The 16,083-nt window shown below is 43.6% G+C and overlaps 1 protein-coding gene across 7 annotated transcripts in view; it reads right to left on the bottom strand.

Moving 5' to 3' along the window:
* Positions 1-16,083, bottom strand: part of PHEX (phosphate regulating endopeptidase X-linked) — a gene marked incomplete at its 5' end in the record, with an annotated part of 99,738 nt that overhangs the window by 77,242 nt on the left and 6,413 nt on the right. For 4 of the 7 annotated variants that reach the window (XM_081199421.1, XM_081199425.1, XM_081199424.1 and 1 more), the window contains 4 exons: positions 7,687-7,848; positions 9,272-9,340; positions 9,523-9,639; positions 14,292-14,477. In XM_081199421.1, the coding sequence (XP_081055547.1) occupies positions 7,687-7,848; positions 9,272-9,340; positions 9,523-9,639; positions 14,292-14,477 (534 nt within the window). The remainder of the gene's footprint in view (positions 1-7,686; positions 7,849-9,271; positions 9,341-9,522; positions 9,640-14,291; positions 14,478-16,083) is intronic. The other 3 variants (XM_081199427.1, XM_081199426.1, XM_081199423.1) reach the window with 2 other exon arrangements.

The raw sequence follows: 16,083 nt of genomic DNA, 5'->3' as shown, positions 1-16,083 counted from the left end.
CTTTCCCACTCTCCCTGAAGCTCCTAGGCATTGTAAATCCACTAAGGTCACTCTGCTAATGTGCTGCCCAATGGTGCCATCTGTACTGCATTGCAATCCTGAGCAAGGCACTGGGGAAAGAGGCTAGGGAGTGAAGCAGAGGATCATCTCTGCCTTCATTTTTTAAAAATACTTTATTTAAGATCATCTCTGCCTTCATGCAGAGGCACTTTCCAAGGGATGAGAAGGATGCAGGGTTCTGGTGACCAAAAGGTTTGTCTTGGCAACCAAGGCCAGTCAACATCTGTAGACCCTGTGAAGAAGTCTGAGGAAGACCTGAGCAGAACCTAAATGGCGGCTAAAACCTTAACTGTGTATGTGTATATTATACTAACATTTTTCAAGGCTTCTCCCAAAGAAAGTAGGTGTTTTGCTAGGGACAGATACCAGAACATTGAGACTGGTAATAGTTTAAGCATATGGTGGGGTTGTTTTTGTTTTTTTGCACTAAGACCAGTAACTAACAATTGTACATTTGCTGCACTGGTCTGTTAGCAATATTTGGCACAGCCATTTCTCTCCACGCCAGCAAAGACCTGCATGCAATGCCATTAGGATTGCTTAACCTTTTAAAAAGCAAAGAGCAAAACTCCATAAAATATTCCCTAATATATACATTCTGACACGAAGCTCAGATTTATAGAATCCTGTTTGCCAGAGAGCGTTGGTTTTCTCTGCTACACAATTCAAACAAACAAGAGTCAAAATATTGTCTTGCTCTTTGTCTTTAGTGATGTAAGAGGTCGAACTGACATGTCCATTTACCATTCCAAGGGTGTTACCAGATTCCACTACTCCCTCGGACACTTCTTTCCCACCATCGGATTCCAAAAATACATTTCAGACCAAGAGACTGCGTAAACATTGTTTTAGGATTGACTCAATTGTCTTTTGCCTCGTTCCGAATCTGCTTTTAACAGCATTTGGGGACCTTGTTATTGTTTGTAAATTCTTTCTCTTATTTGAATCATTTTTAGGTCGTTGTTTGGTGATATTTTTTATCCTTAAATTAAACCTTCCCTAATTCTGAAGTAAGGGGGGGGGGAAATACCTGAGGTAATTCCAGTGGGAAAATGCCAACAATTGTCAAGGTTCGAAGCAGTTGCTATGTATGAAAGATAAGTGTGCAAGACCGGTCCTCTTCCAATTTTATTATATTGGCTTGGTTCACACAACACGGTAAACCAAACTATGGGACCACACAAACCTGCAGGCTCTCAGAGAGAAGTTCACTGACATTTTGCTTCTCCTGATCCAAGTTGGATTCAGCATGGAGTCTGAACTTGAGCTTATATAGTTAAGGTCTCTTCTTGCTAACCATGAGCAGTAACCAAGGTTTGCTTCTGGCTAGTGAGGAGAAAGCTTAACCACAAGTCCAGGTTCAAATGACGCATTAAGCAAAACCATGATTTACCTCAGTGTAGTTTGGGAGTAAAAAAGACCGAGGAGGAACAAAGTGTCAGTGAGCTCTTCTCCACAAGTCGTAGTTTGGCTTAGCACATCATGCAAACCAGGCTATAGATTCAAATGCAGCTCATTCTTTGTCAGCCCAATTCTTGATCTTTAAAGTACTTGGCACCTTGCAAAAATACACTGCAAAATTGATCCCTGACCTTAAATGAAGTCTGTCTATGCTAATCACCCTTGACACATGCATACATCAAAACAGCAGCAAACACCTCCAGTTTGCTAGCCCTAGAGACATCCCACGGACATTTCAGAAAGCAAGTATTTCTTCAGTGTAACAGAACAAAACTGTTGCTCTGGATAATTTTTCTAAACTATTTGTAAATTATGAAGTAGGTATCTATTGATTTTGTTTAGAATACTTATAAACCACTTAATCAAAGAAGTATCCAACCGCAAGCAGGGGTTTGGGCTGGGTTTTCATCAGTATGCAGATGATACTGAGCTCTACCTCTCCTTCAAATTGAAACCAGTGAAGGCGGTGACGGTCCTGTGTGAGTGTCTGGAGGCGGTTGAAGGATGGATGGTTGCTAACAGATTGAGGTGGAATCCTGACAAGAAAGAAGTACTGTTTCTTTGGGGGGGGGACAAGCAGGCAGGCGGGGGGACAGGACCAGGTGCACAGACCAGGTGCACAGCCTGGGAGTCATTTTGGACTCACAGCTGTCCATGAAGGCACAGATCAATTCTTTGTCCAGGCAGCTGTCTACCAGCTTCATCTGGTACATCAGCTGAGACCCTACCTGCCTGCAGACTATCTCACCAGAGTGGTGCATGCTCTATTTATCTCCCACTTAGACTACTGCAATGAGCTCTACTTGGGGCTACCTTTGAAGGTGACTCGGAAACTACAACTAATCCAGAATGCGGCAGCTAGACTGGTGACTGGGAGTAGCTGCCGGTACCATATAACACTGGTCCTAAAGGATCTTCACTAGCTCCCAATACATTTCAGAGCACAATTCAAAGTGTTGGTGCTGACCTTTAAAGCCCTAAATGGTCTTGGCCCAGTATACCTGAAGGAGTGTCTTCACCCCCATTGCTCAGCACTGAGGTCCTCCTCTGAGGGTCTTCTGCTGATTCTCTCACTGTGGAACACCCTCCCTTCAGTTGCCAAGGAGATAAAAAACTACACAACTTTTAGAAGACATCTAAATGCAGCCCTGTATCGAGAAGTTTTCAATGCTTGATGTTTTACTATTTGCTGTCAGCTGCCCAGAGTGGCTGGGGAAACCCAGCCAGATGAGTGGGGTATAAATAATATATTTATTATACAAATAAATTTGTAGATAAAGCACAGCTAAAAGCCACAAAACAATTAAAATACACACATATAAACATCATCATTAAAACAGATAAAATCAGTGAAGCTTTTAAAACATGAAAATTCATCAGCATGCTAGTGTGAATTTCTCCTAAAATACACATATTAATGCAAATTTGCCTAATATACACATTTTTACAAAGCCATTTTCCCTAATAGCATACATTTTTGTTATTTTCACTAATTTTTACACACACTGTAGTCTATACAATTTTGTGTCCATTTTTGTGTACATTACTTAGCTGTAGAACTGTCTTGCAAAATAAATACAAATGAGGACAGCTGTTGTTTCATTTTGTGTATAGTTTTGGAAATTGCAAAATAGGTAGATTCATCTTGATATGCAAAGGGCATCAAATTTCTCCCTCATCCAGAGAAGAGTTTCTTATCCTTCATCCAGCGCATATCAAATATCAAAAATATCATTGCATTCAGATGGGCTTACAAAGTAAATTTGCATAGGATTGGAGCCTCATGAAAAAAATAGGGTTAGGCTGGGTAAAAAGTTTCATAAAAATCTGACTGCAGCTGCAGAACAATTACATGTGGAAAAACCGTGGCAGTCCTTGTTTCTCGTATTGCTACACTTAACTTTTTATGGCTGTGATTCTAAAAGAATTATAAACAACTTTTAAAATGGCTTTTAATGCCAAACGGTGTCACCGTTTAAAAGATGGGCGGTTTTCTTTCATGCGAGAAAGATTTCACAATAAAGCAACTAATGAAAATGCAGGCCAGCAGCTGAACCATTTGCAGGACTGTGATATAAAGGGTTCCAAGAGGGCAGAAACATCCCAATTATTTTTACTATTGGAATGCTCCTGTTATTGCATTCCTACAGGGGCAGGTTCATAAGTTACCGAGAGGCAAGGGGGCACAATCCTTGCACTTTTTATTCCTCTAATTCCACTGTAATCTGTGAAGTGAGACGAGCTCCTGGTCTGGGACTCATGGGAAAAGGGTGATGCGCGTGTCTTTTTCCTTCCCTCAGCTTATTGGCAATACATGAACTGATCTGGAGACTAAAGCTAAAATAGAAACTTCTTCCACATATCTCCAATTCTCCAAGCTCATATGCATGCCTGAAGGTGTCCTTGGGTTGTGGGGGTTTTTTGGTAAGACAATATCAAGAAATCCAGATGGGGCCTTCCCTATCTCAGCTGGAAAAGAGTTCCACATGTGGGGAGGCAATGCTAAGGAGGCCCTATCCCAGTGGTGGAGTTCAGGCTTTAAAATTTCAGTGACATCCTGGGCAATGCTAAAATTCAGCATGTCCCACCCCCGCACCCCCACTGCCTCTTGTCTTTTGTTGTTTGTCATTGTTGTAACATCCCCTGAAGCACCTTCTCGGCTCGGCACCCAGTGCAGATGAACCAATTGTCTGCCCATCTCACATGCCCACCAGCCTAATGACTCTCACAGGTGGATACACAGTGAACCTCTGAAGCTGACCCCAACCACACAAGAGAATTGAAGTGGGCACAGTGCAACTACTAGAATCATTACGGACTCACACCACAGGGCCAAGCTAGAAATCAGGGGACAGTAAACAAGTGTGTTTGGGGGGGGGGGGTGATCAGCCGGAACTCCGTTCCGACACCTCTCAGGTGGGTGCCATTGCCATTACAGTGGTACCCCGCAAGACGAACGCCTCGCGAGACGAAAAACTCGCAAAACGAAAGGTTTTTTCGTTTTTGAGTTGCCTCGCAAGACGAATTTCCCTATGGGCTTGCTTCGCAAGACGAAGCTTGCCCCGGGGACAGCGGGTCTTCTCTTTTGAAGCAAGGGGCTGCAGGGAGATCGCTATCTCCCCGCAGCCCCTTGCTTCAAAAGAGGTCCAGGGGCAGCGGGAAGCTAAGCGCTTCTTCCCTGCTGCCCCCCGACGTCTTTTGCAGCAAGGGGCTGCAGGGAGATCGCTATCTCCCTACAGCCCCTTGCTGCAGAAGACGTCCGGGGGAAGCGGGGAAGAAGCCGCTTCCCCCGGACGTCTTTTGCAGGGTTGCCGGCATGCCGAAGCCTGCGCGCTCTGACATCAGCGCTCCCAGGCTTCGCGGACCTCTCCGCCAGCAGCGGCAGCGCTGCCGCTGCTGGCGGAGAGGTCCGCGAAGCCTTGGCCGGACAGCTTTTGAAGGCAGGCAGGGGGGGAGCAAAGACTTTCGCCCCCGCCAGCCTTCAGAAGAGGAAGGCTGGCGGGGGGCAAAAGTCTTTGTCCCCCCTGCCTGCCTTCCCAGGGGCTTTTAAATCGCCCCGGACAGCGGAGAAGTCCTCCGCTGTCCGGGGCGATTTTAAAATGCCGCCCGCCAGCATTTTAAGATCGCCCCGGACAGCGGAGAAGTCCTCCGCTGTCCCGGGGTTTTTTCAAATGCTGGGGGTGGGAAGAAAAGCCCTTGCCCCCCCCAGCCTTCAGAAGAGGTCCGGGGACAGACTGTCCCCGGACCTGGTCTGAAGGCGGTTTCCCTAGGAACGCATTAATTGATTTTCAATGCATTCCTATGGGAAACCGTGCATCGCAAGACGAAAAAACCGCAAGACGAAGAGAATTGCGGAACGAATTAATTTCGTCTTGCGAGGCACCACTGTATAAGAGAACAAGGGGAGTGTTCATTATGAGTCACTGCCTTGCCTTGCTGGGACCCATTACTTTATGCAAATTTCTCCCAGCCCATCTCAGATCCAGCCTCAGTATAAGGTTGGGAGGTAACTTAAAGCAGGAAAGCGTTTCACTCCCCTCTCCAGTTCAACCCTTGCCACTGCATTTCATGGGAATACAGGATGCGGCCTTGTGCTGGGTCAAATTACTTGTTCACATAGGCTGAAACTGCCCTGGGACCTTTGGTATGCAAATTGATCAATAGTAGCAATGTAGAAGTCTGCCCCATTAGGTCTCACATTAGTTCCAGCTCCAGAATTCTAGGAAGTCCTTGCGCAAGATGCTCCTCCCTAGTGCAGGCCCACCTTCCTCATGCTCCCCATTTGTGTTTTCTGCGTGGGCCCATTCCACAAAGGCACCCAGACAGAGACAACAAGGTAAGCAGAGTCCTTCTTGTTTGTTCTCCGCTCACTGCTCACTTGCACAGAGAGGGAACAGGCAGCGGCAGCCAGGAGCAGGCCCCAAGCGTTTCAGCCTCTAGAAGTGGGGCCCTGCTGAGCCCAGTAATTCCATCCCCTGGTGCCAGCCTGGTCTAGTTTGGCCCTCATTTGCATATGATATGTCCTCAGAGTGGGAATGGCTCTGCATAGGCAATGCCCTATGGTAAATGCCATCTATTATATTGTCATTAATAATTGCCCATTTTTTTTTGTTCCGTTGTTAAATGTCATTCTCATCATAGAAGCCTGACATTGCTGCTTAAAAATAAGAGTAATGTTTTTTTTCCTTTCCCTTTCCTCTGCGGTTCTGTGTGGCTGCCCACTGAGATGGTTTTGCAGTAAAATCCAACATAAAGAAAAGAACATCCAAATGAAAATATCTTGCTTCCTACACACTTCCACCCCAGGCTATTTTTTCCTCCAAACATGCAGACATTCCTCAAAACAGTTCTCTTGGTGACAGATAATTGAACACCTAAACACCTAGATTTGACCTGTCTGCTAAAATACTCACATTTCAAATAAACAAGCTGAAGAAAAATTATGAAAGGATAGACACCACACAGTTCTCAAAACTTGCACCACTCTCTCAGTTAAATGTTGTGATTCTTTCACAATACTGAGACCAGGGATGCAGTGGTGTAGGAAGGGAGGTGCGGTGGGTGTAGTCCGCCCCCAGTGTCATCACAAAATGGGAAAAATATGAGTGGGGGGGGAATAACTCCCACACCCACCGCACACCTCTTCCTACACCACTGCAGGAGCACTCTCCCCTCGAGTGATTTCCAGAAACCAGAAGCATTGCTGCCTCCAACTTTGTATGGCATACAAGTGGTTTTCCCAAACAAATTAAATAAATATTGTTTCCCTCCAAAAGTCAGGGTAGGGGCACTTGCCCTGCTCCAAGATAAACATTCACCTATTAGAAAGCCAGAATGGTATAGTGGTTGAATGTAGCACATATACTGATGGACCATAGCCATTCATTTTGTCATTTTGTGTCATATAGGAAGGAAGGCGGATGAAATAGGTGTTTTCAAGCACCTGAACATGCAAATGGTCAAAGTGTGGGTAACCCATTGTAGTCCTTGAACTTCCCTTTGCCGTGCTGGCTAGGCCTGCAGTGGGCTGTTTCTTGTATTTGCTTGAACGTGACTAGACACTTCCACACAACTGGGAACCCTGATAAAGAATGGTCTCAGATCATTCAGAGTATTCCAACTTTCATTTAAGTCAATGCAAGGAAAAGTCTCCTAAAGACCATCCCAGCTCAACGTGGAGAAGATCAGAAACTAAGCATGTAGGGCAATACCTATGGGGACATTGGGAGTGAAACTTGCATGCATAATTCCAGTGATTTTTTTTCTGGGGGTATGCAGGGGTACGCATACCCCTAAACATTTTGTGAATCTTTGTACTTTTGTCCATTTGCTGTATTTATTTTTTCTGATTTGAACTATAAAATGGTGATTTTCTTGAGCCAAAATGAGAGTACTCCTAAACATTTTTTAGGGGGGGGGGAGCACTGCATAACTCTATTCCCCATGCCTGGAAATAGCATTTGAGTTTTCAGGCAGATTATTGGCCATGCCTAGTCCTATTTGTGTGTTTTTTTCTATTTTATACAATGACCAGCTCTGATATCCTCTTATTTTCACCCAAGTGCATTTTTATCAAGGAATACCCTATACAAGCTGAAGGTAAGCAGCAACAACAACAACAAGGATAAGGAAGTGCAGGAAGCTTTCAAGAAAGGAGTCACCTACCTTTCAACTTGAGGTCCACATTGTGCCTCAGCCATGGATAGATTCCATAATTTGATGAATCTTCAGGAATTGGGTTATTCTGTATCCACCCTTCACAGGCAAACCGAAAGAAATCATCACAGGGATCCACAGATGTATTTAATTTGCTTCTGATTGCAGCAGCTGAAAAGAGTCACATAATTTAACAAAAACTTATTCAGGTGTTACACATTACTGTACTAAAGAGAGGGAAAAACCCTGTGGTTTCCCTCCTAGTTACCACCTCCCTGCTTTGATTTCTCCCCATCCTTCTACCTACCTGGTTCCTCTGGCTCCTTCCCTGCTGTGTTCAAACATACCACTGTCTCCTCCATTCTGAAAAAAGCCTTCCCTTGACCACATCACCATCTAAATCCCAAACAGCCTCACTAATTCCCGTTGCCTCCAGATTCCATGAACATGCTGTTGATTTTCTCTCAAGTAGGCAATCTGAGGCAGAAATTCTGAAAGCTGTATTAAGAGTTGGGGAAGATCTGGTCATCTCCGCACCATAGCTCTAAAGCTCTCTTTTACCACTTTAACAGCCGTGACCACCCCAAAGTATCCTGGCTGACAATCATTAGAAGACACCTCACACAGCTCCCATTCCCAGCACCATTAGAAAACTTCAGTTGCCAGGATTCTTTGGGGGAACCCATGACTGTTAAAGTCACATAAGAGTGCTTTAAATGTGTGGCTGTGACCATAGCCTTTTTTCTTTAATTAAAAAGCAGCCCTGATGCCTCCTATTTTTGATCAGGGCTCCAGGGTTAGCAATGGAAATCACCCCCACTTTCTGAAGCTCTTGTAAGCCTTGGAGGAGCAGAAGGCAAATGCTCATATTGTATCTGTCTTTTGCCTCCTCCATGTTGCTTCTCTCTTCCACCAGCTTCAGTGGAAGATTTAAGTATGGTAAATAGCCTGGGGAGAAAGGGCCGCAGCTCAGTGGGTCAGCATCTGGTTTGCAAGCAGAATTGTCCTGGGTTCAGCCCCTGGCATCTCCAGGTATAGCTGGGAGAGACTCCTGTCTGAAATCCTGGAGACCTACTGCAACTCTGGCAATACTGGGTTAGATGGGCCAGTGGTCTGACTCAGTGCAGCTTCCTAGGTTCATAAAACCCTACTGTCTCCCAGAGCTATGCCCCAATCCAAACTGGGGCCCCTTGGCTGCTTTTAACCAAAGAAATAAGACTCCAGAAGATCCTATCAGAGATTTCATCTAGTTAGGCCTGAAGCACTTCATTAGGGCATCTTCATTAGGCCTTTGCCCACCAGGCAATATCTCTAACTCCATAGCTAGAGCTACAGCCTTGTGGTCTTCCCAAAACAACCTGGCTTGGAATCCCTGTGGGAAACACAATTCTGAATTAGAGAAACCTTTGGTTTGATCCATCAGAACTCTGCTAATGGTCTCGGCATTGCTGATTTAACATAAATGGCTTACTTAGATGTTGATTTTCAAAGCACAAGACAGTTTATTAAAGCTACTAGAGCACATAAGCATTCAATGTTTCTCCATACCAATGTGCTTTGAGTACAATACAAAAAAAGAACATACGCCACTTACCAGCTTCGATGCATTCGGAAGTCAAGCAGTATTGTTGCTTAGGATGAAATTTTATAAGATCTTGGCTAACTGCAAAAAGGAAAATATTACATAGATTAACAATAGTTGTTGGGCAAATATATTGACTCAGGGTTCAATCTGATGGCCCCTGGGAGGGTGTCCTAGGGACCCGAGGATCAATTAGATCATCATCTCCGAAGCTGGAAATAAAGCTTCAGTGCCAGAGAGGGAGCTCCAGTGTCACAGCCTACCTCTCCAAAGCCCCTGGTTCCTCTGAAGCTCTGACCCAACCGACATTGGAGCTCTGGTGCTGGAAAGGCGAAAGGAGGAAGCATGCAGGAAGCGGCTGAGATCCAAAGGACCAAACACTAATGCAAAAAGCAAAGGAAACCATGCAAGTACATAAGAAAAATTCCAGCATCCTTGGTCAACACATGCAATAGTAAGTCAAAAAGTATTAGACAATGCTCAGGTTACACTGGCAGCATCAATGGTTGCCAGAAAGAAAACAAACGGGTGCCATTTGTCAAACAGCGCAGGGAACAGCACCCACACTGTTTATCTTTTCAGCCACAACAACACACCACCAACGTAATATAGGAATCAGTCCTGAATCAGATTGCTAGCCAGCATGCCAAAGAGACAGATGCTTACGTTTTACCTGCCATTCGCTATTTTTTTCTCCAAAGGCTGATACAAAGAGAGCAGAATGATTAGCCATTCACAGACAGCCTTCCTGAGGACTCTCTAAGGCCACTCTAGCAAAGGAGGACTGGAGAGAGATGGCGTTGTCTCCTGTGCGTCTCACCACACTGGTAGATGAACCGATATAGTTCCACAATGATGAATCTGGCCCCCAGTTGCTAACAGGAAGAGCAGAAATGATCTCAAGAAGGTAAATCAAGCTGTTAGAGATCTGAAGCAATGTTAGTTTGAGAAAAATAATTAGTATGCTTGGAAAGATTTTGCTTCAAACGTGCTAATTCTTTCACTATTAGGGATGGTTCATAAATTATGAAGACCAATGAGTGAGAGAACTAAAATGTATTCATTCCTTTACTATGTAAACATTATGTGTTGGCCCCAAGCTTAAGCCACAGCTGCACTATACAATTAAAGTAGTATCATACCACTTTAAACAGTCATGGCTTCCCTTAAATAATTCTAGGAAGTGTAGTTTATTGAGGGTCCTGACAGTTGGCTTAACAATCAGTTCCTCTTCCCAAGGAACTCTGGGAGGGGAAGAGGAGCCTCCTAACAACTTTCAGCACCCTTAACAAACTACACTTCCCTTAGATTGGACCTGCTGAAATAAGTGAGACAAGTTCACTATGAATAACATGAGAACCATTCATTCCCTTGAGACTCCGCTAAGCGTGACTAATCTGGATCCAACACTGTCACACAGGGAACAGAGATTAGTCCTTTATCCACTTAATGGAATGCACACAATCTGTTTTATTGCCCAAACACTTTATGGGCTGCACATAGCTATTTGTATACAAATGATGTAACTGCTAAATATCACAGCCATGAGAATGGTTCCTGAGAATGTACTTTCTGACTTCTCTAAGTTCTGAAAGATCCTTCTGCTTTACCAACTACAGTGGTACTTCAGTTTAAGAACAGCCCTGTTTACTAACTAGTCGGTTTACAAACTCTGCAAAACCGGAAGTAGTGTCCCAGTTTGTGAACTTGACCTCTGTCTAAGAACGGAATCTGAACGGTGGAAGGGCACCGGCGGCGGAAGGCCTCATTAGGGAAAGCGTGCCTCGGTTTAAGAACGACTTTGGTTTAAGAACGGACTTCTGGAACTGATTAAGTTCGTAAACCGAGGTACCACTGTATCTAGCTGCCAAGGATGAACAGGACTTGATTTTTATGGCTATTTAAAAAATGCATATATTCAAATGTTTTATTACTGACAAATTTTGCTCCTCAAAGAGAAGCTCTCTGCTCTGAGCTTACGGGGATGCAGTGAATTAAAAACATAATATAAATGGTAACAAAGCACACAAGTTTTTTTAAAAAATTAGGGTGCTACAATTTTGAGAAGAAGAAATGGCAAAGGTAGTGGTTAGGTAATTCCAGAAGATTGTTGGATTTCTGCAGAGAAAAAAGCAGTTTGAACAGAGTGATTTGGGGTGGGAAAAGTGTGAAGCATTAGGGATGTGCAACCAGAATGACTGAATCCTTGAACCCAAACCAAACCAAGTCAATTTGGGGTGGACCGTGATTCAGCCAGGGTGGGTTTGAGCAGGCTCAGGTTAGACTGGGTCCACCTGGAGTGATCTGGCGCTGTCAAAAGGGAGGATGGTTGGACAGCAAGGAGAGGAGAGAAAGGGTGCATCTCCTCCTCCCTTACGCTCCTCCCCACATGCTTAATTAGGGTGGGATTCACCTAACACAGGCATGGCCAAACTTGGCCCTCCCGCTGTTTTGGGACTACAATTCCCATCATCCCTGACCACTGGTCCTGTTAGCTAGGGATGATGGGAGTTGTAGTCCCAAAACAGCGGGAGGGAGAAGTTTGGCCATGCCTGACCTAACACAAGCCCCATGAGTGGAAGCCCTGTCCAAGGACAACTGCTTGCACAATGGGGCTTTCTCCCCTCTCCTCCCCTTGTGCCCCCCCCCATAACTGGCGGCTGGTGGGCTGTCTGGGAATAACCGAGAACAGTGCAGAAGGGAAGGGAAGGTGGGATAGTTCCAGCTGCAATGTTTGCATTGACCAGTCATTCACCATAGTGTGGCATTCATTCCACCCTTAAGGTTTAAAATCCTGATTAAACATTGTGAGGCCCACAATTCTCTGGACCTGTGTTGCATCAGGCTTAGATCATCCCAGGTTGGATCAGGGCTGCTCTAAAGTGCAGAATCGGGTCCCAAATTGTATCAGGAGACGGACAAGCACAGTCCTATTAAACTTCCCTTTCTTTGTCACTCAGCCTCCCAAAACAAATTTCCATTTTTCAAAAAACGTTTTTGTTATTACAACGTGCATACAATATAGAGTTTGCCCCATATTCATTCCATCCCATTACTTTGCTCTTTAGCTGTTGTTAGAGCTTGTGTTATCCATGAGCCCTATAAACAATTATAAAAAATGCATACATGGAAAAAAATGCTTTCAAGTAAATTGCTGTGCATGTGAAGAATATATATATGTTTGTATATATTTGCAGTACTGGGCTCTGAAAGTTGTACAGAAGTTGGGGACTGTGTGTACTGAGTGCATCCAAGAGTCAATCTGAGATTTTGCATAGTAATGGTGTTTAAAGAATGTTCTGGAGAAACCTTGCACAGTGTGGCTGAAAAAAGTCATAAAGGAAAATGGTTCTGCATAGTGTGTTCTTGTGGGGGTGGGATTACTACAGGGAGCTGGCTGCCTGTCTCCTGTTCCTGTGACCCTAGAGGCTGACTCTAAACCATAGAACTTCGCTTTGTTTTTTTGTCCTCTCCATCAGGTTTGGGGAAAAAAAACATATAATAGAGTCTCTTTGGAAGGCAGATTAAAGCACGCAAAGCTTTAAAAAAGAATGCATAATTCCATTGCAAAATTAAGTTTTAATTTTTATCTCCTGTGTGTGTAGAATATATATACCCAGACAATAATCTATAGACTGGGATATTCTGTTAAAGGCACTCAGTAAGGAAAATCATTTTCTGTTCAGTGGGTTGCAATCCTGTCCACACCTACCTGAGAGTAAGCCCCCATTGAATTCAGCAGGACTTACTACTGAGGAAATGCCTAGGTGGGCGCTGTAGTCTTTTTCAATCCACTGGGATTATACAATAGATACAAAGAACAATATATTTTCATTAGGCATAGATCTATGCTACAACCTTGTATCAGGTCCTGTGCTAGTTTAACTGTCATGACCATGGAAATCATAATAAAGGTACTTCGAATTCTCTGTTAGATATCCTCCCCTCCTCCCCTCATAGTCTTACAGTTCCAAGAATCCCTATAGAGATTAATTTTGAATATGTAGACATGGCCACTGCATTACCTTACTCTTTGCAACCCCTTTGACCACAATATTTTGAATAAATCATTCAGTAAATGGATCTTGGCAATGACGATCATGCAGTAATTCAGTACAAGTTTTTCATCACAGCAACAAGATATTGTATTGGGTAGGAAATATATGTCTTTCAGCTCTTTCAGATTTAGTTAAAGCATCTGATGAAGAGATTATTTCCCCACCTCTTTAAAGACTCCACAATTCATCTATTACTCTTTTAATGGTATCTTTGTGGACTGTCCAACACCAGTGGAACGTTTACCATGCAATCTCTACTTGGAAGCTTCACTGAATCCAATGAGGCTTACTTCTAGGAAAGTGGGTATAGGACAGCAGACTTAGCCATCGTTGCATTGAAAGTCAAATGGAAGGACTCCCTAAAAAGGCCCCCGCAAAAAGTACATGCATGAAATTCAATCTTTGAAAGACACATAAGCTATTAGCAGTATTTATTCAGAAGCCGTATGTTAATCACCACAACTTGAGAGATATCGTGACTTAGTGGCTGTCTTTTGGATCCAGCCAGTTGTTCATACCAACTTAGAATTTTGTGTGTGTGTGTGTTTAATCTGCAGGTTTCTGATTTTACATTGCTTTTTAACATGTTTTCACAGCCACCTTTGATATTTCCCAGTCAGCTGGTGAGTTGGGGGGGGGTGCATGAAATGTACTTCTAGTGAATCTCCAAATACTAAAAATGGAAAGTGTTAACTTAATTTGCAATTTCTGCAGAATCCTAGAACAACAGGATAGTAACTTCAGGACCTTTGAATCCTCTTAGGTAGTCCTTCACATAGAGCCAAGACCCTCCACCAACAAAAAGCTCATTCATCGTTTCAACTGAATAGCAGTGGGAGTGAAGGAACATTAAAATGTGATTAGCATAGTTAAGCAAACCGAATACAAGTGGCAAAGCTGTTGTAGCCAGGGTTATTTTTAAAGAGCCTTGCAAAACTTTCATTTTATGCTGCCACAGTTTTTTTGACACTTACCCAGGAAAAGCGCAGTGCCAAGCGCGACCGTGCTGGTCACGAACACGCCAAGGGCTATCCGCATCGGTTTGCTGGCTGCTTTCTTGCCGGCTGGCATCGAACCCCCTGCTGCCTCGCCTTCCATCACGTTGGACTTGCAAAGCTCTCTGAAAGAAGGTCTGCTTTTCTTTCTGCTGCGGCTCGTTCCTGTTCATTCACAGAGAAGTCCCATCCATGGGTGCCCTTTCCCCAATTGCTCTTATTTCGTATAAGTAATGTTACTGTCAGGACACATTTCCAAGTCTCTCACTCTTCCCAAAACGGGGTGGGGGTGAGGAGGAGAACCACATAAAATGCAGCCTTGAGTTTCTTCTCTGACCAAGACTTGGAAAGACAGGCAGGGACAATTTAATTTATTGCACTCACTGTTTGCAAGCAGACCACTTTTATCAGCAGTTCAAGACATAAACATTTCACAACGTTGCCCAAACAGATGGCTTAACTATTCCAACTTCCAGCAATTAAAACATAAAAAAAAATCTTCCAATCAGGAACTGGACATCTGACAAAGTTTTTCAGGCACTACGTTGACAGGAAAGTTTCCTTGCACCTATTTAAGAAATCTCATTATGTGCTGATGGTGGTTCCTTTTCAGCCTAGTCACACCATTTGTCTTCATTGAAGAAAAGACATCTGGTCCCCAAGCGCAAATCTCCTTTTAAAGCTCCTGAGGAGTTCCTGGGATATCTTGTAGCATTTTTATTTTGGGATGTTTGTGTACGACACCAAGTGCCAAGCATCAGAGTCATGCTTAAGTGAAGGCAAAGCAGTTATTAAAACAGCCTACAGAAGGGTTTTAAAGACATGGGAAAGTTATATTTCAGGGACTGTGGTGCTTTTGTAAGCTCTGTCCAAACATAGTCCTTCGTTTTGAGGAGGAAAGCTGAGATGAGCAGCAGGCAGGCAGGCAGGCAGGCAGACTGTGAGGGTGAGAAACATTAAATAACTGGGTTTGGTCCATGAGGAGGGCATTGTGCATATATGCTCTAACTCTGGAGTGGATCTGGTCTTCTAGAATCAGTTTTAATCAGACTGAACCTTTTAAAATGTGAAATCCCTGTGTTTGGAATCCAAATATATAGATTTCACATTTTAAAGAGTGAAATCTGGAATTGGCTCCTTTGTAATGGAGAGTGTTTAAAATTTCCAGGATTAAATTTTACTGCCTTCAGAAATACTTAAGTCTGAAGTAAGGTCCAGTGAGTTTAGTGTGATTGGTTTTTTATGGTTGCAGTCTAAATTTGCTATCTCCTAATCTGTTATCTATCTCCAAATCTGTTATGTCCTTAACCTCATATTTACAAAGAAAGAACTGCTGTTCTTCACCAGTGAGAAAATTGCATATGCTCAGAAGTGTTTTCTACACTACAGTGTTTTCCATCTTATATATAGATTCCAGGACTGAGTCCTGGAACTGACAGCAGATTGTGAAACTCAACTTTGGCTCCAAATTCTAAGTCTGCTCCTGCCAAGATCTGCCATTGTCCTCTCCCTGAGCCTTTTTCTGAAAAGGATAGTTAAAAACACAGAATGACTTCAGTCAGAACATTTCGCCATGTTTCATTGGCTGAAGTTCTTACAGGCAGTAGCTGACCTCTGTTTTCACACCACCTTTGATCCTCTTGCAATAACTAGTTACATCTTTCTGCTCTGTTCCTTTCTGTATTTGCCAGTGTAAACCTACCTGCCCTTAGATGCACAAATTTCTACATTTTTCCTTTCCTTTTTTATTTTTCCTTTTTCTACAGAATTC

This window comes from Podarcis bocagei, assembly GCF_964188305.1.
Source record: "Podarcis bocagei genome assembly, chromosome: 6".
NCBI lineage: Eukaryota > Metazoa > Chordata > Lepidosauria > Squamata > Lacertidae > Podarcis > Podarcis bocagei.
The sequence above is the reverse complement of the archived record's forward strand: the minus strand, read 5'-3'. Positions and strand labels throughout refer to the sequence as shown.